General features: G+C 45.6%; 2 protein-coding genes across 2 annotated transcripts; one reads left to right on the top strand and one right to left on the bottom strand.

Moving 5' to 3' along the window:
* Positions 1–1,460: 1,460 nt before the first annotated feature.
* On the bottom strand, positions 1,461–3,301 carry LOC131268882 (BTB/POZ domain-containing protein KCTD9). Its single transcript, XM_058271171.1, has 2 exons — positions 2,534–3,301; positions 1,461–2,177 (listed from the first exon to the last, which is right to left on the bottom strand). Exons 1-2 carry the CDS (start codon positions 3,299–3,301, stop codon positions 2,064–2,066), a joined length of 882 nt encoding a protein of 293 aa, XP_058127154.1. The 3' UTR covers positions 1,461–2,063.
* A 1,379-nt stretch (positions 3,302–4,680) lies between these two features.
* LOC131269667 (uncharacterized) lies at positions 4,681–13,942 on the top strand. Its single transcript, XM_058272150.1, has 5 exons — positions 4,681–4,794; positions 5,312–5,723; positions 9,588–9,761; positions 9,854–10,060; positions 10,932–13,942. The coding sequence occupies exons 2-5, from the start codon at positions 5,657–5,659 to the stop codon at positions 12,302–12,304; spliced, it is 1,821 nt and encodes a 606-aa protein (XP_058128133.1). The 5' UTR covers positions 4,681–4,794; positions 5,312–5,656; the 3' UTR covers positions 12,305–13,942.
* Positions 13,943–14,748: the final 806 nt, after the last annotated feature.

Genomic DNA, 14,748 nt, shown 5'->3' with positions numbered 1-14,748 from the left:
TAAGAGTTTATTTTTGCACTACCTTATAACACTTTACTGCTTAAACGTACTCTTGATAAGGCTATAAATATGTTTTATACCGTTAGACTTATTGTCATTGTAAATAGTTTTTCCTTTCTCTTTTCCCTTCGTCACTGAAATCTAGTTTGAAAATTCAAAATACGTAAATTTAATCTAAGTTTTACTTTTATCAGATCATATGCCGGCGGGTTGTGACCGTAGGCACGATATATTCTCGGGTGCTCGCCGAATTTGTTTAATCACGTTTTTCTGCCAGCCTGCCCTACTTCGCCTTCCTTTCTGTGTCAATTCAGAAGACCCACATGACTCTAACACACCGCAGCCTTAACGGGGCTCTGTTCGCTCAAAGACGAGGAGATAGCTGTGCATCTAAAGGTAGCAGGCCCTTAACAGTTCTGACGGTTCTCCGCAAATCTCAATCACAAGTCACATCACAATTATATTTTCTTTTTCTTCGTGAATAGAAAAACCCGCTCGAAGCAGAAAACATATGACCCCGAGACAGTTAAGTGGTTGCCCCTGTTAGAAAACGTTAAACAGACCACACTAGATCAACAATTCGTAATCGCCTTACACCGGTTTACGTACCATCTAGTAACCCCGACAGTGTACGTAGGACATCAAACAATAATAGCCCACTGTGAGCCATTTGATGTTGATTCGCTAAACCTCCAAGCTGAAACACCAAACGATCCAAGTCAACAAATCGTCGCTTTCTAGGATCTACCGTAATGATAGCTAAAGGTTGGATGTTTGTTGTAGAAACGACCAGCCGAGGGTCCGACCACTGTCGGGATTACTAAGTGGTATGTAAACTAGTGTATTAATAAAATCTATAGTAGCAAAAATACTAACAAAGGCATTGTAAGCCCTTATGGTGATCATAAACACGATATTATTGGTTAATGTTGATACCATTTCGTTATTGATTGCCTTTTTAGAAAATTGGATTCATGATTCAATTGAATTCCTAAACTATTCATCTCGATCACTTATCTTATTATCGCAATTCAAAGGCTTTGTTAAGCTATTTGGCAAATACTTTATCAAAAATACCTCTCTCTTAACCAAGTATCTTAATACCAGGCTAGATGTTTAACTCTAGAATCCAAACAGCGGACATTTTGACCTTTTTCGATTTTAATATCTCGAGAACGTGTGAATATTTTTACCAAAAAAACATGTTTTTTTTTTAAATCCAAAGCTACTTCAAAAACGAAATTATGGTGTGTTAAAAAGAGCGGTCAAAATGTCCCCTAATAAGCATTCGGGCAAGATTCCAAAGCACTGTATTCTAGTGTTAACCTAATATTTTCCTCTCATTTTATGTTAATACAATAGTTGTACGATATCTGCACCTGAACAAGGAACATATTTACCCCGATGGGGCGATTATTATTATTAAGTTCAGTTAGCTACTGCCATTGGTTTGCATCGGTTTGGGAATGTTTCCTCGTGCAACTTTTCACTTCATATGGATGGCTGATCAAGTTTGGTAAATTTTAAAAACTAACGACCTGTACGGTTGTACTTGTACGGGGTTATTTCTGACTTCTGGTATCAGAAACATTACTCGCTAAATTGTTGGTAGTTTGTTACCCAGGATAAAATAGTAGGTTTCAATTTCACTGACTTGCATGGTACCAATAAATTCGCACATATTATTTAACCCTTTCATAGTTTTGCCCGAACCTCGAACTCGTACAAGCGGATGGAATTTGTAATGCTTTGCCCATTGCAAATAACACATATGTAAACTGACCATCACTGAGGAAAATATACAAAAATGTAAAAGAAAGAAAATTGCTTGAGCCACTTTCTCTACTTGGCTGGACTGTGAAGGGGTTAAATACCTAGATATCTTACTACTGCTACTCCATCCACACATACGTTAATGTTTAAAAGTCAAATAGATTTGAAATAGCATACTTTGAGCATATTATTGTAATGTACGCTTATCGTACATCATAAAAGTGCCGAGGTGTAGGTCGTGTTAGGACCCGCCGATTTAGACTATGCCAGTTCAAAAATATTTTTAAAGGCTATATTATTTGCGCCATGTGAAGCGGCGTTATTACCTCGTTCAAAACCGCTTCATCCAGGTTTGCGCCCCTTATATTTATATTGTGTAAGTTGCTGCCAGTGAAATCACACGCCTGTGAGAAAAGGAGGAACGCCATTTTGATTAGTTCGGGTTCAACCTACACCTGTTCAACCAAAGTTACCTTCGTTAACGTTCAACCGGACTACCCGGGTAGCCCATACATTTTGTATTGGAGATTCCGTTTTCAGATATTTGGTCTGAAGTGCACGAAAACATTACTTAAATTCGTTTGAAAAATGTCTTTCTTTGGCCAAACGATAGGAAATGAGTTTTTATAGGCATTCTATTAGTTACATGTCGATACGACAATCCACTCAACTGTTGATTTGAAAATAAAACACAAAAAACTACCGGGGTAGGCGGTTGAACGGGTGACGGTAAAGGAATCGCACTCTTTCTAATACTTACCTCGCAGTTAGCGGCAGCCATATTCACCCCGGTCATAATGCAGTGCCTCAGATTGGTGTGTTTCAAATTGGCGGCACGCAGAATCAAGCCTTCCATGGAGCTGCCCTCCAGATTTGCACCCTTAAGGTTGGCGCCCTCGAAGTTGGCGTGGCCGCCATTGGGATCGACAAAGTTGCACTGCTTCATCGACGCTCCTTCCAGGTTGACGTTCCTAGCCAGTACACAAGGCAGCTTAGCCCCGTCGAGCGTAGCATTTTGTAGGTCTGCCCGCTCCAGGCAACAATTGCTGAGATCGGCGTTGGTCAAATTGCAACCCCGAAGGCACGCATACTTGAAGTTGATGTTACGGAGATCTAACTTCGAAAGATTGAGGCCAGTAAGATCAATCCCTTGGAAGCGCAGCTCCGCCGAACTCGGTGCGCCGGCAATGAGGGTGATAACGTCGATCCTAGTAAGCGACGTATCTTTCGTCTCCTCCATATCGATGAGATCCAGCATGCCTTGTAATCCGTAAAATTTTGCCTCCTCAATGATGCCGGTGATGCTTTGGTCACCCACTAATTTGCCGTGGCGCAAATAGTTAAGAATTGCCCGGAAATACCCACCGTCCCGGTCGATGAGGTACGCTCCGTGCTCGTCGCGCACCGATGGTATCGGCTGATCCGTGCTAAACATTCTAGCCAACATGCTTGCCGGTTCCCGGTTGGTCAAGGTAAGGCGGGTAGTTTTGTAAATTACTCCACCAACGTTCAGCGTTACCCAATCCATTGTCGAACTGAACTGCTGGTTACTTTAAATGAAGCTGGTTTCTTTTCGATCTCTCCACGGCTAAAAACAGATCCGAGTGAAATGATTAGTCACTGTGAATTACTGTCCAATGCAATTCGAACCGTTGTGCTACGCTAGCTGAAATGAACTGACGCTTCAACTCACGGTGGGTTCTAAGAAAGGTGAGCTCAAAAGCTTGATCCTGGCAGCCATATTGAAATTGATTTCTGACAATCGTTCCCTGTTTTGTTTGCCAGTAACGATGCGTAAAAAAGTTACCGGAAATAGTTTAAACGATTACTATTACAGTTGGTCCCCGCAGTACGCGATACTCGATATACGCGAATTCGCAATACGCGATTTTTTAAAACTGACAGCTCATAGCGTTGCTCGAGTTCTGATTTGTCAATTTTACTTTGTTTTGGTAAAATGAAGTTTTTAATATGCACTTTTTAACAGAGATATAATTATGCAATACAAGAAATGGAACACTTATTAGTTATTTGGATAAAAGATATGTTAAATAAGCGGTTTCCTCTCAGTGTCAACTCTTCAATATGAGGTATAAACGATATGGCAGAGGAAATCCGCAATACGCGAAAATTCGATATACGCTATTGCGTTCGGTCCCAAACATTCGCGTACTGCGGGGACCAACTGTACTTTTAAGTTAACTTAACTAAGGTCGCAGTATCGCCTACCATAATCTGATGGCCATCGCGAGGCAATCGTGTGTCTCGCAAATTCAAATTTTTTGCCGCTGTCATGTAGTTACAGCAAGTTTCTAAATGGCAGATTACTGAAACTCTTGCTGGAACTACATAATGGCAGCAACAATTTAAATTTCTGTCAACCGGGTGGTCGAAAATTTCCATTAGTTTTGTAATAAAATCAAGGCGACTTGTTCGGGATGAACCCACCTGGATAGTAATCACTTTGCTTCAACTGCTGCTGAGATACGAGCGCCGGATGTCAACCTAACCAAGGTGCGTGTTAGTTCCCCGTGCTGGCACCAGAAATAAAATTATTTGGTAATATGATATATACATATAATATTCTAATATGAGATGTTGTATTCGAAGAGGAAATTGTGTATTATTTTTTTATTAGGGACTGTCAATTGCAATTCCATGCCTTTTTCTAGCATATAACGATGAAATTCTGCACCCAAATGAAAACACGTATTCGCTCCGCAGCGATGGGAGTAGCGAACTATATGATATAGACGACATGGAATAAAAATTTGACTCCGTCATGTTGGTACACGAAGCCGTTACCGTTACCGAGCTTCATTCATCTTGCTTGCTCTGTACTACTCCGCTGAAGTGAGAAGAAGATCACTATACCGGCTTTCGGCAGATGCTGGCCTCATCGCTACATGCGGCGGTGACTGCTTTCCATACCGTCGCGAACAGTCCAATCGGGGTATGTGAATAGACCGTTTGGTGCGTGCCTAGGAAGATTCCATTGAGGAAAAATTGGAAAGCTATCAGGTACGGAAAGTAAAACGGAAGTAGAGCCGTCGAATAGCGACCCCTCATTGCAATTGCACCGATTGTTGTAGCGTGTGCTTGGTCGTTTTCGTGGCTAAATGAGAAAACTTACGCGCCCGAACACCGGTTGTATTAGAGTGTGAATGTGTTTGTGCATGTGCGATCCTGAAGGCGCTTCAGCCTCGCCTTGCTGTGTCCGGTGACTATTGTGTCTTTCCGTAGCACCTCCAGCGTTTAAAGTCAACTGATTTTGGATGTTGGGCGCCATCATTCTATAGTGTGGTCCATTGTCGGCTATTGGCCTCGTCATTCTTCCACTCCCCACGCGCTGCTCTACCCTATTTCGCTCGTTTGCGCTAGATGTGTATGTGTGTGTGTTTGCGTGTGCTTAAACGGCCATAGAATCTTGCAACGAGTTACCGATTGAGTTGTAGGAAAAGTACCCGCACGAAGCCTCCGGTTTCCTTCATATTTATCTGATCTCTTCCGATTCGTAACTCTAACCATCCCCATACAGGAACGTAGTGAGCTCAGCGCTTGTATTTCAACGTACACACCCGAAGCGATCGACATCCACTGCACACCCCTCGCCCAACCTCTACGGCATCGGACAGCATTCCGGCCATCAGCGCGCACACGGAATTTTCCGTCGCTGCTGCAACCGCCGACGAAAAAGACGCGCGTGTGTTGTGTGCAGACGCACCCGGATAGTTGCGAGCAAGGGAGACAGGAGAGGAGTGCGGCAGTAAGCGGACCGAAGGAGGAATAAGTCAGCGAGAGAACATCGGCCACAGCAGCAGCAGCAGCAGCAACAGCAGCAGCGGCATCCTCTGTGCGTTGGACGAAAGGCAGAAAATCTAAAATGGTTGCCAGTGAAGCGGAAGAGGACGTGCCGAAGAACTCGGCGTCACTGCCGAAAACAATGCCCGGTAAGTAAAATCCTCCTATTGGTTTTAAATGCTTCACAGTCACGAATGTTTTTCAATAAGTTTCTGTGGCCTTTAAACACGACCAAGCGTTACATTTTCCTCGTAGCAGAGGTGGATCTATACACGCGTCCTACTGTTTGTTACTCCATTTTGTAATAGGATAGACAATACTGCGGTCATGCTGTTTCGGAAATGTAAAACCCTCGCCCATTAAAGCCTTCAACAGTTACAGGGTGGGTAGGGAAAAGTGAAAACAACAATCCCTCCCCAATGTGGTGAAAGGATAATTTATTCAATTCGAACTAAATGGGAAAATCATACTAGATTTAGGGGTACACACCTCTAGTGCGGATACCGTACACAGGTCGGCCGTTTTGCTCACGCGGGCTGTTCTTGAATGGCTCACTGCTCACCCAGCTCACCTCACACACATGCTCAAAATGGGAAGTTTTCTCCGTTGCGTTGGAGCAGCGTGTCGTCGCGGGTGAAATCATGCTTATTTTCGGGATTACACCGGAATATTTTTTCTTTGCCTTCCTTCCTTCCGTTTGCTGCTTTTGCACACCCGATAGAAGGCGCGCCAAAAGCAGCAACAGCGGTCATGTAATTGCGAGCAAAGGAATAAAGAATGTATCCAGTTGATTTAAAAAATACTATCAATACCTAATTGGTGGTTATTGGAAATATATTGCCTTGTCACTGCATAGTTTTTGGTTAAAAAAAGTATTAAAAAAGCCTGAACTATTTTTTCCAGTATTTCTTCATATTAAAAAAATCGCTTTGATTTATCACGAAAACTTTGATTTAGTTCTGCTCTTGTTTTGAAAATCTAATGAATTACAATTGCTAATGGAGATACATATACCGATGGTGAATATTCGAAATTAATTTTCCATCATATTTAGGGATTATCGACTGGATTCAATTGTTTAATATTACTTGGGTCTTTTTTGTCTTTCGTTTATTTATCCTCTAGTAGCAATCCAAAACTCATTGGTTCATTAGGTCAAATAATTTTACATTCTTTTGCTCGCCCGATGAAAGTTATCCAGTTTACTTGAATAGATTTGATGGTCCATCAATATTGTTCCTGCTTATTTTTCGATCGAAATGATAAATTCCTTTGTAAAATGTGAAATCACTTCAATAATTTCATTCAATAGTTTATCTGGCGATCCTTAATCAAACTGCAAACTATTGGCGATCGGTTTGCTAAAAACTTGCGATCTCTAATCAGTGCGCTCTTACTCGAACACCTCAAGTAAGCAGCTTCCTCCATTCTTTCCGTCATCCAGCGGTAACGCGCAAGATGTGCGCGCGCACACAAACAGAGACGCCGGACACAACTGCGGAGCGCTTGCATGCCTCGCCGAGTGTGGTTGCACACGACAGTTTACTCATATTCGCTGCGGCATATTGCGTGATTTCATCTCACTGGGCCGGATCGCCGGGGTGAGCACGTTTCTTCGTTCGTCTCAGCTGAAGACAGTCCAGCACCGGCGGAAGTGAACCACCACGGAGCCAACTCGCTCCAGTTGGCCTCTATTCCTCATCAGCTCGGAGGATGACACGCACGCGATGTACACACCGGGTGCAAAATCGGTTTGTGTGATCGCAGGCTCGAGCCCGGAAGGCAGGAAAATCCCTCTTCCGCTTTGCAACAAATATCGGATGATAACTTGAATTTTAGCTGAAACATAAATACGGCGTTTAAGCACATCTCTCTTCACACCATCATCCAGACCTCTGAGCAATTCAGGTGTGCTCTTCCTTGTGTATGTTGCGGGTTTTTTGCCTCTTCTATGTGCTGTTGATGTCATCGTCTGCAAGTTATGTCAACCCCAGCGAAGAACATGACACCGTGGGTGTTGGAAAAACATCGTTTTTATCCTCCGGCATGTGTGTATGTGGTGTTATCCCCGCCACCGCGCCCTTCCGGTGGCCACTAGCAGTAGTACCCTGCGCACATTCCTACGCCATGCGCCATGTTCGTTGTGTGCGCGCACACTCGGTGGCCATCTGGCCGGCTGAGGGGAGTGATCTCATATTCGTAAGAACGTTTTGCATCGCACACCATTCAAACCAACCTGCCTCTATTCCCGCTGTTCGAAGTGCGGCGAAAAACCCCTGGGCCCTTTTCCCAACTCCTCGCTCGTTCATCTCCACCACCCTTCACTGATCGCGAAGGTTGCATCCCTATCTCGAAACACCGCATCAAATCATCTTATACGTTCCGGTGTTCGTATCTGTATGTGTTTCAGCTCGCGGGTTGATGAGAAAACTTGCAAGTTCCATTTTATTAACTGCACTTTGGCAGCGCGAACCACGAAGCAAACGCGTGTGCAGATACACACGCTCAAAGGGTACACGTACACAGAGAACAGACACACGTGTCTCCGCGGACGCGCGTATGCGATGATGTGTAGAGATCGTCATCCAACGGCAGCGCACTTTTCACTTCCGATTAATCAGGTCGCGAAATACACCTTGCGCGCGCGAGGTTGTTGTATTTGTTTTCACCTCTCCTTTTTTTTTTTTTTTGGCCGGCCACTTTCCACTTTTACCCTTCCCGCGTTTGCCACCATTTTTATTTCGAAAATGAAATAAAAATCGGATTGTAACGCGAGATGAGAGCACGAGGACTGAAAGTCCCCGATCCGTGCGTGTGTAGAGGGTCGTTTTTCTTGATACTCACATGTGTGTTTGTGTTTGCACACGAGGACTTGCCGCAGAAAACTGCAATCTCCCCGAAATAGCACCGCGCAATAATGGTGTTCTCTTGGGCACAACTGCACAAGTGCACTTGCTGCAAGTGGCTCCGCCGGCGCCACACAATCCTCCCGGCGGCCGGCCCTTCACGATCACCCGTTGACAGTTTTGTCGATAGGAGGACTGACAGGTCTAGCGGGCGAGGGTGTGTAGGGTGGTGACGGTATCACTTAATTATTGGCTCTCTTATTTCACAATATTATTATTCAGCACCATCTACCATACCGCTGGCAACCTTTTCCGGTCCCTTCCTTCTCCCCCCGGCGACTTGGTTCTGCACCGTCACCTATATTTGGAATTGTTACTTTCGTACGTGTGCTGCAAGAAATGAACACCATCATCCCACCCATCATCATCATCCCGTAGAGGAAAAAGCACGTTAGCTTCTAAATTTAGTGTGCACTGGACATGGAACGCGGACGGAAATGTTTTATTAATTTCGGTTTCCACTTGCCGCCAGCCTTTCGCCGGCCGTTTACGATACATGTATGTGTGTTTGGTGTGGTTTTTTAAAATAGAGGTTAAAACACATTATTTCTAGTAAATTGGGGCGAATATGACTCATTGAAAAACAAAAGACATTTTAAATAAGACAATCCATGTAAACAGTGACAATTGTTACTTGTATTTTAGTATAACTCTGTTACATTAAAAGTAAAAACTGTTAGCCGGCAGAGAACAGCCAACTGTGAACCGCCCGACAGCAACTGCACTGCCTCGGAAAGATGGTAGGAAAGCGGCCCCCGGCGTGTGTGTCTTCTCTTCAATCAACAAATTTTTACGATCACACACAATCAAATTTGTCCAAGTCCGAACGATCCAAGAGGAAGCGATCTCACCTACAATCTGCCGTCTCCACTATCAACCAACCTACAAAGGGCCTCGGAAAATGGGGCCCCTTTCCCAGCAATCAACTGGCGCGGGGGGAAGCTGTGTGTAGCAGGGATTGTTTTTCGTTACACCGTCTGCTTGAATTTCGAACTGTTAACCTCAAGTTGTACAATTATTTTTCCTAAATTTGCTCTCCCGCAGCAGCTGACTAGTTGTTGCGTTCTTTTGCTAACATCTCTGCTGTCTACGATTTGTACATTTCAGTGCCGGAAAAAATCTCGAAACGCTTCTATCGTCGTGATGCATGGATGACGATGCAAAAGCGTTCCCAGGACCCCGCTGGCCCGAGCAATCATATCAACAGAAAGATACCATACTTTCCGGAGGCGGATCTCTGTGCCGAGCGCTTGGCCCAGACGAACGAGTTTAAAGATGCGAGTACGTAGAGCACACCATCGTCGAACGTTCAACGATGTTCCTCTATTTTAACGAGTTGTTTGATTATTTCCCATTGTTTCCGGTGCTTGCAGAATCCATAAAGGTGAACATCGATCTGGCACAGGAGGCGGTGAAGCTGCAGGCGCTAAAGGCCGGCAAAACGCTGTTCGTCGCACCCTCGCAAAAGTCCGACTACCTGTACGCAAAGATTAAGCCTTGCAATGTGGACGAGGTACCGTTGGCGGAACAGAAACGCATCGTCAAAATGCTCGCCGGCGAGGAAACATACGAAGAACTTGGTAAGCAGGACCACTGACACGATGAATGAGAAGCTTGAGCGTGTATGCACCGCGACTCCGCCGTCTTGGAATGAGGACTTTAACGATGTTTGTTTTGTTTCCGACGCAAACTGCAAGCGAAGCAGTTTACTGTTTGATTTCGCATGTTGTTTCAATCTTTTATCAACCCCAACGGAGCGGAGATAGTAAATCGATGGGGACGATACGGTATTCGATTATTTCCACCACTGCGTCCGTGCAGTTTAGGTTCGAAACAGCGAGTGTACTTATTTGGACCAAGCTTTGGAGCGGCAATGAAAGGAAATCGGGAACAACGCCACTATCACCTGTGCCGTTAACGTTCCCGTTATCTGCACCACTATGCACGTTCGAATGAGCACGCAAAACAACCACCAACTACCGCATGGTGGATGCTTTGTTTTGTTTTTTTTGTCCAACCAATCATTCGTAAAACGCTTTTGCCACATGCGCTGACCTAAATTCGATATGGCATTCAATTTTGATCCGATCATACCGCAACATAGATGATTGTAAGTAAAACTTAATCTTCAAAGTATATTCCGAATGATCCAAGATCAATTACGAATCAGCTGACGTTGGTAGAAATAACGAATAACTTATCTTAACATTCCTAAACATATCGCGATAAAATGTTATTGTTCAGGTTAGGCTACAAAGAACATGTCATTGAAATTGTTTTGCACGACATGTTGGCCATTTTCTTGATGTTCAAAACGCAATTCAAACATTTTCAGTCGCGTAAAACTCAGCTTCTTACAAGCTGTTGAAAAGAAATGTTAAGATGGATGGGAACGGAAAATATTCGAAGCACTAACCGGCACGTTTTTCTCCAACTTTTGTACGTATGCAGGTATCGATCAAGCGGAGCCGCTGGACATGATCGTGGTCGGGTGCGTTGCGGTGACCGAAGCCGGGCAGCGCATCGGCAAGGGCAACGGGTACGTGGACCTGGAGATTGGGATCCTAGTCGACCTGGGCGTGATCCGGCCACATACGGTAATCGCGACGACGGTCGCGGACGAGCAGGTGTACGGGCCGCTGCCGGACAACCTGTTCACATACGTCGACTTTAGCATCGATCTGATCGTAACGCCGACGCGCATCCTGCGCCCGACCCGTCCGGAAATGCGCGCCGCCGGCATCCAGTGGGGTCTGCTGTCCTCCCGCCGGCTCGAGGTGGTGCGGGTGCTGAAGAAGCTGAAGGAGCGCCTGGAGGCACAGGGCCAGGATATCGAGCTGAAGGGAGAGGACACCGACGTCGAGATTTACCGCAAGCCACACGGTGACGGCCAGCGCCGTCAGCAAAATCGTCGCCGTCGGGGAGGTTTTGGTCGCGGTGGGGGCGGCGGCGGTGGTGCCGAAGGCGCTGAGGGCGGCGAGCAGAAGCAGGGCGGTGGCAAGCAGCAGCGTGGCGGAGACGGAAACGGCCAGGCGGGAGGTGGCAGGCGCAAAAGATGGAAAGTACCCAATTACGCCAGACCCCACGACGACGCGTCACCGGACCCGAACTTGCGGAATGTCATGCGCCAACCGGGACAAAACGATGAGAACGTCAACAAAAACCACCACACTCGGCCGGCCGGCGGGCGGCGCCGTAAACAGCGTACCACCGGCGGCGGCGGCGGTGGCGGCAGCGGCGGTGGTGGTGGTGGCGATCGGGAGCATCAGCGCAGCGGTGATGGTGGCGCCGAGGATGGTGGCCAGCGGCGTCGGCGGGCACCGCAGCACCATCTAGGCGGTGTTCGCATCCGCGTGTCGAACATGTACTCGGTGCGCTTCAAGGATTTCAAGGAAGAGCTGCGCGCGCGCGACTGCTACCCGTGCAAGATTAGCAAGGGCCGGTACGGCAAGTGCTTGCTGATCTTCTCGAAGCGCGGCGAAGGGGGCCCGGAGGACGAGCAGCAGCAGGCCGAGGGGCTGCTGCAGAAGCTGGCCGACATGCGCATCACCGTGCTGCCGGAAAAGGAGGGCGACGAGCCGAAGCAGGTCGAGCTGAAGTGCGAGCTGGAACCGCCGAAGCAATCGAACCAACCGGGCGACGTGGATGGCGGCGGCAACCCCGAGGAGGGCAGCCAGCAGCAGCAGCAGCAGCAGCAGAGCGGCGACGACGGTGCTAACAGCAGCGGTGGTCGCCCTCAGGTTCCTCCCCAGACTGCCGATGTCGACAGCCCACTTAAAGAGCCGGCGGGCGGTGGCAGCGGAGGCCAGAATCTGGTGTACTAAGCGTGTTGTCGCTTGCGCGGGTGTGTTTGTGTATGCGTGAGCGTGCGTGTGAGAGTAACCGAGTGAGGGCTCAGAAAAACGAACACTAGTGGGACGGAAAGAACGAGAAAGAGCAATGTTCTCTACAACATTCAGGAAGGATCACCCCACCACACTTCATCCTGTTTTGCACGCGCCACGCCGTCTACCACAACCCCGCCACCAGTTCGCCTTTCTTTCACTTTTTTCTTACATTTCCTCCAGCCTTTTGGACACTTGAATTTTGAATTCGCCACAATGAATTAGGATGGTCAGGGTTTTGTTCTCCTTGGCGTACGAATTATTTAGTCCCATGTCCCCGGTGAGACATGTAAATACACACTTTACACACCTTTTTTTGTCATTTTACGGTGTTTATAATGCGCTGGGCGCAAGTGTGTGTGTGTCTTACCATCCATTGAACTACAAAAGCTGCAAAATGCGCAAAAATGCGGTTTTCTGCTACTTTTTTTTGCGACTCGTCGCGCTGTTAAGGCAGTTCCCGGGAAACCCCGAGAGATATCGATGCTGGCTAGCGATAGTAAGCCTCCTTCCGGTTTCGCAAACGAAATGCTTCAGTTTGTAAAAGTTTATTATTTAGCGGTAGTACCCCAACCAGTGGTTAGGCAATAGCTTTAGGTCATCGTTTCCATTAATTCTTCTTTCACCAACCCACAACGCCTTCTGAATTACATCGCACTCCTTCTGGATGGGCTTTATTCTTCAGGGCGGAGTAGCGTGTCGCGTTTCTGGACCGACCATCAAACATCCGGAGCATAATCCGTACTATTTACACTAAATTCTAGCAGTAAGCAAATTAGCGTTAGTTTCCATCCGAAGCGTACACCTTTCGTTGGAACTCGAGGTCGCCGGGACACCGCAATATTTCAAATTCTTTTGGTTTTGGCCACACATGAAAACACGAGCAAGAACCTAATAGTACCACGAACTTTTGTCGTGAAAAGGATTTGTTTCGTAATGACTATTTTGTACTAGTTCATTTGCCACGCACTTCAAAACGTGGTTTATTTTGTTAATCCTGGCACCCATTTTTGCCCGAGGATTTGAATACAAGAAGCTCATTGAATGAAAGTCTTTCAAAAACCGGGCGCTCGAAGTTTAGAAGCAATATGAACAAACGCAAGGAGCCAAGGAAAAGGAAAAAAAGGAGATGAAATTTATCCTGAGAAAAGGTTCATTTCGTCAACGATCAACGAAAACAGATGGTGCGGCGTGGCGCGAGGGGGTGATGTGGGCGGACAGCGAGAGTCGACAAGAAACTTCTCCGGCCGCAAGAAAGGTATCCGGTTGGGGGAAGAACGAAAAAAGTTAGAGAGAAAAGTTGTGTGTTCTCTGCATATACTATATATATAAAATAATACAAAATATATATATACTACAAAATAATACACATCAGAGAACAGCAAGTGAACGAGAAAGGTGGAAGGAAACGAACCTAGGATGCGAGCATACAAATGAAGAAACTAAACAAACCAGTCGAGATGCGAGTATGATGATGATATTGACTAATGCTATACAAACCGAATGACATTGCAGAGATTAAACCCTAAACAAACAGAAAAACATTTGAATAAATTTGAAATCTAACTTTTTTCATAACTTCCTGATGTGAGAGTGTGTGTGTGTGCGTGTGTGTGCGAGAGCGTGTGATTCATAGGTGAAGAGATACACAAGAACATGATTTATTAGCGTTTGTTCCACAAACCCATTGTTTTTTTTCGCTTCTGTGTTCTTTTATTGTAATACATCAATCAAATGGAAAACTCCAACTACCGAACGCCACTCGTTACCTCCTGCTTTCTCTTATTCTTTTTTGCTCATCGAATTGCAATGAACCAGCTACAGTAAAAATGTAACACTTTATTTGCCTTTTAATTTTATTATTCTAACACCGTCCGTATTAGTTCCTATTATTAAGGAAGGGTCAACGCACGCGCAGCGCGATGAACATTTCCCGGCATAAAAAAGGTTATAACTGTATAGGGGTTATAAATAGGTAATAACTATTTCCAACCGCATAGTTTTCGCAATGGTATGTTCAAACTTAGTTAGTGAGGGTTCTGTTGAACGATAACCGAGACAAACATGCTATTTCTTTCGATTTTTCTTAAATTTCTTTGGGTTAAGTTGGAACTACTTAAGATTTTAATCATTGCATTACTGGAGTAAGCATATTGCACTTTATTAGCCCGCATTAGTTTCTCCGCACCGTTCAATATTAGACGCTCAATGTCCGTAATGCCATAACCTTCAATGAAAACGAGATCTCCAATACCAAATTTATGGGCTACCCGTCAGTCAGTTTAAAATCAGTTTGAACGTTTACGTAGGTTTCTTTGGTGGAACAGATGAAGGTTAATCAATGTTAATCAATACTCAAGCGGGTTATGTAAAAGCATGGAGAA

The sequence above is a fragment of the Anopheles coustani genome, chromosome X (assembly GCF_943734705.1).
Source record: "Anopheles coustani chromosome X, idAnoCousDA_361_x.2, whole genome shotgun sequence".
In the NCBI taxonomy this organism is placed as follows: Eukaryota; Metazoa; Arthropoda; class Insecta; order Diptera; family Culicidae; genus Anopheles; species Anopheles coustani.
The sequence above is the reverse complement of the archived record's forward strand: the minus strand, read 5'-3'. Positions and strand labels throughout refer to the sequence as shown.

Excerpts from the sequence above, each read along its gene's own strand:
- LOC131268882 (XM_058271171.1), bottom strand. The coding sequence starts at position 3,301 with ATGGATTGGGTAACGCTGAACGTTGGTGGAGTAATTTACAAAACTACC. Across the intron at positions 2,178-2,533 it reads TGGCTGCCGCTAACTGCGAG|GCGTGTGATTTCACTGGCAG; the intron begins GTAAGTATTAGA and ends CTTTTCTCACAG.
- LOC131269667 (XM_058272150.1), top strand. The coding sequence starts at position 5,657 with ATGGTTGCCAGTGAAGCGGAAGAGGACGTGCCGAAGAACTCGGCGTCA. Across the intron at positions 9,762-9,853 it reads GAACGAGTTTAAAGATGCGA|AATCCATAAAGGTGAACATC; the intron begins GTACGTAGAGCA and ends CGGTGCTTGCAG. Across the intron at positions 10,061-10,931 it reads GGAAACATACGAAGAACTTG|GTATCGATCAAGCGGAGCCG; the intron begins GTAAGCAGGACC and ends GTACGTATGCAG.